This window comes from Leguminivora glycinivorella, chromosome 17, assembly GCF_023078275.1.
Source record: "Leguminivora glycinivorella isolate SPB_JAAS2020 chromosome 17, LegGlyc_1.1, whole genome shotgun sequence".
Classification (NCBI taxonomy): Eukaryota; Metazoa; Arthropoda; class Insecta; order Lepidoptera; family Tortricidae; genus Leguminivora; species Leguminivora glycinivorella.
Window position 1 is genome coordinate 18,288,343 of NC_062987.1, and position 10,911 is coordinate 18,299,253.

A 10,911-nucleotide genomic window follows, 5' to 3' on the forward strand; every position below is an offset into this window, starting at 1 on the left:
CAGACAAACACACAGACAGACACGTCAAACTTATAACACCCCTTCGTTTTTGCGTCGGGGGTTAAAAACTTGTACTAAAACATATACCCCCTTATTCATAAACGTACACACTAAAGTTATCAAGCCGATAAAGTTCGTTTCTCCCTTTCTATCACACTAATACGTCGGAAAGGGACAAACGAACTTTATCGGCTTGATAACTTTAGTGTACGTTTATGAATAAGGAGGATAGAAGTTACTCTGGCTTGTTTTCTTACTCCAGTACCTGCATGCCTATATTAAAACGAATCAGTGTTTATAGAGTCATTACTTGTTGTGTCTCGATACGAAACGACCGATATGAGGTAAGCTTATCATTTAACTTGAGGAGGATAATGAATTACGAGAATTATCTGTTTACATACTGTATGAACAATTTAACTGTAATTGATGTGTCAATATTTATCGCAAGGTAGAGGTATTGATGATAAATATTTTTTTTTAAATTTTATTTTAACAAAATAAAACTATGGAAACGGATTAAATCGCGTTTAATGAATTTTCCCCTCACTAGCTCGGAAACACGTGTTTTGTCCTTTAATACCAGCGGGTAAAAACGCATTTTATCCACTAGTGGGTAAAGTAATTTGACCTTGAATAAAGTCAAATTAACTGTTTTAAAATTGATAAAAGTAGGTGAATCTACTAATTGAGATGATTTACCACCTGTGGAACTACTGGAAGCGGTGATAAACGCATTTTTTTGCGTTGTAGTTTCCTCGCTATAGTGAGGGGAAAAGTTTTGTGTTACACTCGGGTGCAAATGTATTTTACTTCTCGTGTGTTAAAAAACAACTTTGCCCCCTTGTATAACAAATAACTATTACAATTCATCCCGACGTTTCGAACACTTTACAGCGTTCGTGGTCAACGGGTGACTGGGCCCGTGTTATTTTAATAACTAAACTACCGTGCGACACTGACATTATAAACATGTAAAAACCGGCCAAGAGCGTGTCGGGCCACGGTCAGTGTAGGGTTCCGTAGTTTTCCGTATTTTTCTCAAAAACTACTAAAACTATCAAGTTCAAATTAATTTTCCTAGAAAGTCTTTATAAAGTTCTATTTTTATGATTTTTTTCATATTTTTTAAACATATAGTTGAAAAGTTAGAGGGGGGGGGGGGACACTTTTTTTCCTTTAGGAGCGATTATTTCCGAAAATATTAATATTATCAAAAAACGATTATAATAAACCCATATTCATTTTCAAATACCTATCCAACAATATATCACACGTTGGGGTTGGAATGAAAAAAAAATATCAGCCCCCACTTTACATGTAGAGGGGGTACCCTAATAAAACATTTTTTTCCATTTTTTATTTTTGCACTTTGTTGGCGTGATTGATATACATGTTGGTACCAAATTTCAGCTTTCTAGTGCTAACGGTTACTGAGATTATCCGCGGACGGACGGACGGACGGACGGACGGACAGACAGACAGATATGGCGAAACTATAAGGGTTCCTAGTTGACTACGGAACCCTAAAAACGGGTAACTAACGTAGAATTATAAATGGAAATAAATATCATACACGAAAGAAAAAACGGCAAGGCCTACTACCACAAAACCAACACAAAAAAAACAAATCAAAAATATTAAATAAAATAATTTGATTTGTTCCCACTAGGGACCCCCAACTATGTAACGTAAAATTGTCAAAGATCCCTCGACATGTTTCGCTCCGTAACGAGGTGTATCCCGACGCAGACACCAATTTAATGAGAATGGTCCTCGTTAAGAAGCGAATCATGTTGAGCGATCTTTGACCATTTTACGTGAGTTACCCGTTTTTAGGGTTCCGTAGTCAACTAGGAACCCTTATAGTTTCGCCCTGTCTGTCCGTCCGTCCGTCCGTCCGTCCGCGGATAATCTCAGTAACCGTTAGCACTAGAAAGCTGAAATTTGGTACCAATATGTATATCAATCACGCCAACAAAGTGCAAAAATAAAAAATTGAAAAAAATGTTTTATTAGGGTACCCCCCCCCCTACATGTAAAGTGGGGGCTGATATTTTTTTTCATTCCAACCCCAACGTGTGATATATTGTTGGATAGGTATTTAAAAATGAATAAGGGTTTACTAAGATCATTTTTTGATAATATTAATATTTTCGGAAATAATCGCTCCTAAAGGAAAAAAAGTGCGTCCCCCTCTAACTTTTGAACCATATGTTTAAAAAATATGAAAAAAATCACAAAAGTAGAACTTTACAAAGACTTTCTAGAAAAATTGTTTTGAACTTGATAGATTTAGTAGTTTTTGAGAAAAATACGGAAAACTACGGAACCCTACACTGAGCGTGGCCCGACACGCTCTTGGCCGGTTTTTTAAATGTAAAATTTTACTAAAAACTAGAAACAAATTACTTAAATTATGACGTTACAAAAATTTCTCTCAGAGTTCAGGTTAATAATATTTATGCTGACACGTGCCCTTATGTACCTAAGTCGTGTCAAGTTGAATGTAAGAAAGAACTTCGCTTTCGATAAATATGAAGGCAGATTTTTTGAAGTGAAACTTCGAATGCGTTTTCCAATTAACACAGTGTTAAATGTTTAACGAGTAGTGTTGACAACTCGAATTTTGGAAAGCAACACCTTGCGAAGTTACACTTCTTCCGTGCTGAGAGACTACGCGCATTATCTTTTGTTGGACTCGATCAATTGGTCCAATGTGAAAGTACAATAATATACCGAATTTATTGATATTTTCAGGTATCTACTGGGTGTGTTATTTCTCGCGGCAGTGGCGTCATCTGTCCTGTGTGAACTTAACGGTAATAACTCTTTCAAAAATTAACTACTTATTGAAATATACGTATTTTGTATTGCTTATGTAATTATGATCTGAATAAGAATATTGGATTATTTATACGTCACAAATAATACAGAAACATAAAAAAATATGATCTAAGGCTAGTTTTAGAGTCACGCGGACCTGCCGGACTAATCTGTATTAAGTTCAGGAAGCGTCTTACGCCGTGGCTTGTGTGGGCGACGGTCGCACGATGGTCGCGTGACGGCGATGCGACGCATACTAAATCAAACCTTATCGATATGGAAGTATGAGACGCGACGGCGACCGTCGCCCACGCAAGACACGGCGTTAGAGTGGCGCGGACGACAACATCAACTTCATACAAATTAGTGGCGAGGATCGCTCCGCGTGGCACTAAAACCAGCCTAAAGAGCTAAATCGAGTGGTGGGCAATATAGGGTTTTTATTTACCCACCTCAGGTTAAAAATAAGGCTTAATTGTATGTACAGTGAGCTGTAAAAGTGCATGGTGAATTTATCAATGAATTCATTCATAATTTCTCCATTCGCAGCCCACTGTAGGTACGTAAAATCAGTAAATATACATGTTTGATCATACAGGAGTATTATAATTAAAATTACCTAAATATGTGACGTTATCTGGGTAAAGGGACCTTATTGTCGATGGCGCTTACGTCCCGCGGCGTCGTATTTGTACACGAGCATCGTTCATAACGCCGTAAGTAAGTACCATAGACTGTAATGGCATATTAGCCACTTTCCGAGTTTAGCAGTAACACAATGGTTTACTGCGACATAACGCATATTGCTTGATCAGCGACAACCCAAACATGTATATATAGGCACACCTTTATACAATAAATGGGATTGATTGAGATTCATTACTTTACAACACTTTATCCCGTGGCGCTGCGGTCCACATCGGTAATAACTATCTTGTTATTACATGGCGACCTTGCCAGGATAAGGTCCCTTTACGCAGATAATGTCTCATACATCGTATACATTTCAGATGCAAAACATGTAGAAAACGCCGTGGTAACTGGAACTGGCAAAAGCTACAAGTTGATGTACAAAGCAGAGACATGGCAGGACGCGAAGCAAGTTTGCTCGAACAACGGCGGCAAGCTGGCGGTGCCTAAATCTCAGGTGATTATAGTTTAGTTCATTTGGCTGTTTTTCTAACACCTAACTTGTTTTTCTAACATAAAAGGGGCGTGGCTTAAGCGTTTTCGTTAGCAAAAACACCCAAACATGTTTGCCTCGACAAATGGAAAACATGTTACGCCGTGACTTGCGTCGGCGACGGTCGCGCGATGGTCGCGCGACGGCGATGCGACGCATACGAAATCAAACCTTATCGATATGGAAGTAGACGATGCGATGAGACGCGACGGCGACGGTCGCGCGACCGTCAGTGTAAGTGTTAGAAAAGCACAAAAACTCGTTGCAGCGGACCCGGCTTTACTGAGGCAACGGGTTTGGTGGCTGTGGAGGCCGATTCGCGAGCGGCATTTTTTGGCAGATGAGTCATGCCATCTGAGGTTCGAGTCTCGGTTTGCTTTCTGCGACACCTTTTATCTAAAGCATAAAACCAGGCAGGCAATTATGGTCGCGCGATAAATGATAAAACATCAGGCCGTCCCTATTGCACTATTTGTAAGTGCGATAGGGACGGCCCGATGTTTTATGATTTATCGCGCGACCATGATTGCCCTACAGGCTTGGTCGCATAGCCGTCTCCCTTCCATAACTCTGACTAAAATTTCAGAACTGAGATTCTGACATTTTAGTCAAAATGTCGTCTTTCTTATCATAAGTACAGTCAAGTGCAAAAATAGGTATATATCGAAAAAAATATCTCATAAATATGGCACTACGCTCTTGTTACACCGGACTAAGATGCTATGGGACATATTTTTGAATAGAATAGAATAGAATAGAATAGAAATATTTATTTGCATGAATACGTTACAATAAGATCTTATAAGTAAAATATTTAGTCACAGTATCCCGTCGACATAACATCAACATGCAAATTATTTACAGTTTGTACATGAAGGTACGAGTACTAATTAACTAACTATGAGCATGCAATCATTATACAATAAAAAATATATATATATGTAAAAATGACAGTAAAGTAGAATTAGGATAGTCAATGAATGAAAAGTAATAATTATAAACTAGGGTATTATTCCAGAATTGTCAAAAGCTAAAGCAATACAATAATTTATGTCAACACCAAATCAGCAATCCTCATTACATTCCAAATAATCCTTAACTGAGTAAAAACAGTGTCCAAGTAGCCACTCAGTCAATTTTATCCTTAACTCATTTCCGTTTAACATTCTTAAATATTTAGGGAGGTTGTTAAAAATTACAATACACATGTTAAATGCATTTCTCTTATATACATCAGAGTTGCATGCTGGTTGGTAAAGAAGATGTTGGTATTGAGCCCGGAGTTGTCTTGTAAACATTACTTCACGCTTTGTAAAATAATCCGGGTGGTTAATTGTAAACAGACTCACTTTCAAAATATACATGCAAGCTAGTGGGAGAATGTGAAACTTTTGGAATAGAGGTTTGCATGGGGCATCAAATTTAGCGCCAGCCAATGCTCGTACACAAGCTTTCTGGAGTATAAAAGCCCTCTGAACTTCCACAGAGTTACCCCACAATAATAGGCCGTAATTCAGAGTAGAGGAAACGTATCCGTGGTAAGCTGTTATTGCGGCTTGTGCGGAAACTGTATGTGTTAGATTTTTGAGGGCAAATACAAATCGCGCTAGTTTAGAGCACACTGCGTCGACATGGTGTTTCCAGTTTAAATTTTCATCAATTGTCAAACCTAAGAATTTAGCACTATGAGATTCTACAATTGGAACATTATTCAGACTAATAGCAAGATTGGCAGTTAAATTTGAATTGTGATGGTGAAATTGTGTAAACAAAGTCTTATTAACATTAATATGGAGGTAATTACACTCTGACCATGTATTAACATCTGCCAATGCTTTATTTATGTCCGCTTCGTAATTATTTATATCACTTCCCTTCACTATTAAAGTAGTGTCGTCTGCAAAAATGACGCATCTTTGCGATGAGTAAGATGTGTACACCCATATTTTTACATTTGACTGTACTTAATATTTAGTCAAAAGAAGTAAATGAATTGCTGCTGTTCGCATACCGCCGAGTGGGCGCAGCAAATGATATGAATAGGGACGTACCGACTAGTTGCCGACTAGTCGGGAAAGCCGACTATCCGGCCACTTTTTTCGGCGACTAGTCGGCAGAAAAGGCCGATTAGTTGGCACTTCATAAGTGATAGAAAAACAGTACAAAATTATGTGACCGGTTGTGACAAAACGAAAATGTACATAAATATTCTCATAGACCTTTGAACCAGCAAAAACCTAAAAAATCATGAAAAGCGCGAACGAAGGACCAAAAACCGGCCAAGAGCGTGTCGGGCCACGCTCAGTGTGGGGTTCCGTAGTTTTCCGTATTTTTCTCAAAAACTACTGAACTTATCAAGTTCAAAACAATTTTCCTAGAAAGTCTTTATAAAGTTCTACATTTGTGATTTTTTTCATATTTTTTAAACATATGGTTCAAAAGTTAGAGGGGGGGGGACGCACTTTTTTTCCTTTAGGAGCGATTATTTCCGAAAATATTAATATTATCAAAAAACGATCTTAGGAAACCCTTATTCATTTTTAAATACCTATTCAACAATATATCACACGTTGGGGTTAGAATGAAAAAAAATATCAGCCCCCACTTTACATGGGGGGTACCCTAATAAAACATATTTTTCCATTTTTTATTTTTGCACTCTGTTGGCGTGATTGATATACATATTGGTACCAAATTTCAGCTTTCTAGTGCTAACGGTTACTGAGATTATCCGCGGACGGACGGACGGACGGACGGACGGACGGACGGACGGACGTACGGACGGACGGACGGACGGACGGACGGACGGACGGACAGACAGATATGACGAAACTATAAGGGTTCCTAGTTGACTACGGAACCCTAAAAATGACATTCAAAATGTGAATTTAGTAGAAAAACCTGTTTTGACCGACTAGCCGACTAGTCGGCCGACTAATCGGCCACCCCAGCGCCGACTAGTCGGTAGTCGGCCAAATCAATAGTCGGTACATCCTCAGATATGACCGATCGAAGGTCTGGTGGTACTGTGTTGCTATTTTGACTAGTAAACTATAAACTACTTGAATATATAGGTTAGGTTAGATTAAGATCATAATATATATGTAATGAACTATTCATAAGAGCTTGTAACTAGGCCTACATGAATAAAGATATTTTGAATTGAATTGAATTGAATACATATATTATAATGCCGTAAAAACTTAATTTCAGGATGAATTCAACACGATTCAAGCTCTGATCCGTAAAATGCACTATCCCAGCATAATCGGTTGGACCGGCAGTAGGCTTCTAGCCTGGGTCGGCATCAGTAGTGTGAGCGAACCATCTTGGAGGAATGTGGACGGTAAGTGAGACAGACACAAGGTGTAAGTGAGACGCACTATGTCATAATTGGTTGGACCGGCAGCAGGCTACTAGCCTGGGTCGGCATCAGTAGTGTGAGCGAACCATCTTGGAGGAATGTGGACGGTAAGTGAGACAGACACAAGGTGTAAGTGAGACGCACTATGTCATAATTGGTTGGACCGGCAGCAGGCTACTAGCCTGGGTCGGCATCAGTAGTGTGAGCGAACCATCTTGGAGGAATGTGGACGGTAAGTGAGACAGACACAAGGTGTAAGTGAGACGCACTATGTCATAATTGGTTGGACCGGCAGCAGGCTACTAGCCTGGGTCGGCATCAGTAGTGTGAGCGAACCATCTTGGAGGAATGTGGACGGTAAGTGAGACAGACACAAGGTGTAAGTGAGACGCACTATGTCATAATTGGTTGGACCGGCAGCAGGCTACTAGCCTGGGTCGGCATCAGTAGTGTGAGCGAACCATCTTGGAGGAATGTGGACGGTAAGTGAGACAGACACAAAGTGTAAGTGAGACGCACTATGTCATAATTGGTTGGACCGGCAGCAGGCTACTAGCCTGGGTCGGCAACAGTAGTGTGAGCGAACCGTTTTGGAGGAATGTGGAAGGTAAGTAAGCCGAACCCTCTCACACAAAAAAAAAAAAAACCGGCCAAGAGCGTGTCGGGCCACGCTCAGTGTAGGGTTCCGTAGTTTTTCGTATTTTTCTCAAAAACTACTGAACCTATCAAGTTCAAAACAATTTTCCTAGAAAGTCTTTATAAAGTTCTACTTTTGTGATTTTTTTCATATTTTTTAAACATATGGTTCAAAAGTTAGAGGGGGGGGACACACTTTTTTTCCTTTAGGAGCGATTATTTCCGAAAATATTAATATTATCAAAAAACGATCTTAGTAAACCCTTATTCATTTTTAAATACCTATCCAACAATATATCACACGTTGGGGTTGAAATGAAAAAAAAAAATCAGCCCCCACTTTACATGTAGGGGGGCTACCCTAATAAAACATATTTTTCCATATTTTATTTTTGCACTTTGTTGGCGTGATTGATATACATATTGGTACCAAATTTCAGCTTTCTAGTGCTTACGGTTACTGAGATTATCCGCGGACGGACGGACGGACGGACGGACGGACGGACGGACGGACGGACGGACGGACATGGCGAAACTATAAGGGTTCCTAGTTGGCTACGGAACCCTAAAAAGAGCGTACACCCATGTTAAATGCCGACAAGGTGGAGGTGTCTTTTGATGTTTCAGGTGTTCACGAACGGCAGTGGTCGCTTACAAGCAGGCGACCTGTTCGCTAGTTTGCCTCAAATCGCATAAAAACATTTTGCTCGTGCTCCGACTATAAGGGCCCATTTAGACGGTACGAGAACTCGCATACGAGTTTTATTACATTGCGGTATTTGACGGCTGTGCAACCCTCAACAGCCCGCAATGTAACTAAAATCGCATGCGAGTTCGCACGCCGTCTAAATCAGTTCTGAATATAAAGCACTAACTTTTGCTCGCGGCTTCTCTCGCTTTAGAAAGAGACAAAAAGTAGCCTATGTCACTCTTCATCCCTTCAACTATCTCCACTTAAAAAATCACGACAATTCGTCGCTCCGTTTTGCCGTGAAGGACGGACAAACAAACAGACACACACTTTCCCATTTATTATTAGTATGGATCTACAGAGTAAGGAGTCTACGATTGACCTTTGACTGTAGAGTGATAAGCGTTAATTTGCTTAAGCCGATAAGATGTCGATAAACAGGGTGACTTTGACAAGAGTTTACCTTTAGGTCAGTTAAAACACTGATATAAATTTAAGGTGACATTTCGGTAGTATCAGCTGTATAAAGGTGACATCAATATTTATCAGAGCTCGATTTCGTTTACTTAATAATCTGGGGAAAACGGCGAAATATTTTTTCTAAATATCTACTAGGGATAATGATTGGTATTAAGCATGACGAGTTGATGACTCGTTTTCAATTCTTCTAGTAAAATTGAAATGTCATGTAGGGTCAATTTATTTTCCCAAAAATTGCAATTGCCGAGATTAGGACCTTGAATACCTACATCCCTATTATTATTAAAGCTTGTACAGTTATATGTTATTTCAAGCTATTTTGTAAAGTCTGATTTTCAATCCTCTCGTTTAACTGATTGGTATTTAATAATCATAATTATGTTTTACAGGAGAGACATAGAAAACACTGGTTTCTCAACATGGGCAAAGGGCAATGGAGAGAAAAGCAGGTAACCGATCACAACGTACCTGAGCATTTCTTTTTTTGGCCATTTTTTTATTTTGATTTTTTAGGGAATTTTAGGTCAATTGTACAGAATCACGAGTACTTTCAATCTCACTGGGAGACAAAAAGTGTCCCAGAATTTCCATACATTTTTGTTAACATTCCTCTTTTGCTACCCCACACAACATGTACGGAAAATGGTAACAAAATAAGAAAAAGTCGTATGGGACAATTTTTTTACCACTAGGATTGAAAAAGCTAGTGATTCTGAGTAGAAATATCATTTTTTTTTTCAAAAATATCACATTGGAATTCCTTGCCGGCGGCTATATTTCCGAGCTCATATAACCCGGCAACCTTCAAATCAAGAGTGAACAGGCATCTTCTGGGCGAGCTCACTCCATCGTAGGCCACGTCTTTGCCTTTGGCTAGTCGGTGGTCAAGAGTAAGCCCATTTATATAAAAAAAAAAAAAATTTCATAAACTTAATACTTGTAGTTTGACTATACTTACAGCTTCAGGAAAAATAGAAGATGTTTAGCGTGTAGTTGAGAGCAGTAGATGACTGTTGAAAGAAAGGTACAATGGGCGATAAAAGCTTGTGCCAAAAAATGTCATTATTGCAAAAAAACTTATTTCAAAAATAACATTTGCTCGTTTCCCACAGACTTTCGAACGGCGTTCGAAATTTAAAAAAAACGATTCCCTTTCTCTGTTTCAGCAACCCCCAGGAGCCCCATTGTGTGGTCATGGACGCTGCTAACCCTGGCTTACGAAGCTTCTGGTGCCACTATAAACAACCCTTCGTCTGCCAGTTTAATATCAACCCCTAAACTGTTGACGCTATGGGCTCACTGACTATTACGCCGTGTCTTGCGTGGGCGACGGTTGCGCGACCGTGTTTCAAAAAATATATATGTAAATAAATAATTTATTCAGACTGCTACTTAGACATTAAAATATTTTATCATTAGGATTGTGTATTATTTACATTTTTATATTAAAGGAAAAATGGAAAAATTTAAGCTTCCGGCGGGACTTGAACCCGCATCCTTTTTGCAATCCGTGCAATGCTCTTACCAATTGAGCTACAGAAGCCACGCCGGACTTCGCAAATCTTTCCATGCCTTTCCGTTTTTCCGTTTTTTTGTGTATTATTTAGTTGGAAGCGCTGCACTCTATAGCTCGCTGTGACGCTATCAAACAAGTTTGTTTAAATATTTTGATTAACAATATAAGTCCATCCACGTTAATGATACAAGAAATTTCTATACTCTTAAGCATTT

The 10,911-nt window shown here is 39.2% G+C and overlaps 1 protein-coding gene across 2 annotated transcripts; it reads left to right on the plus strand.

The window, feature by feature from the left end:
• Positions 1 to 272: 272 nt before the first annotated feature.
• LOC125235530 (hemolymph lipopolysaccharide-binding protein-like) lies at positions 273 to 10,598 on the plus strand. Of its 2 annotated transcripts, XM_048142115.1 has the most exons (6): positions 273 to 344; positions 2,761 to 2,822; positions 3,837 to 3,973; positions 7,223 to 7,359; positions 9,573 to 9,629; positions 10,347 to 10,598. In XM_048142115.1, exons 1-6 carry the CDS (start codon positions 340 to 342, stop codon positions 10,456 to 10,458), a joined length of 510 nt encoding a protein of 169 aa, XP_047998072.1. In that variant the 5' UTR covers positions 273 to 339; the 3' UTR covers positions 10,459 to 10,598. The 2 variants fall into 2 exon arrangements, with proteins under 2 accessions (XP_047998072.1, XP_047998073.1); XM_048142116.1 differs by lacking the exon at positions 10,347 to 10,598 and having other exon boundaries at positions 274 to 344; positions 7,223 to 7,355; positions 9,570 to 9,620.
• Positions 10,599 to 10,911: the final 313 nt, after the last annotated feature.

What these genes read in the sequence shown, in the direction of transcription:
- LOC125235530 (XM_048142115.1), top strand. An exon ending in TGTCCTGTGTGAACTTAACG is followed by an intron (nt 2,823 to 3,836) that starts GTAATAACTCTT and finishes TATACATTTCAG; the next exon opens with ATGCAAAACATGTAGAAAAC. An exon ending in GGCAATGGAGAGAAAAGCAG is followed by an intron (nt 9,630 to 10,346) that starts GTAACCGATCAC and finishes TCTCTGTTTCAG; the next exon opens with CAACCCCCAGGAGCCCCATT.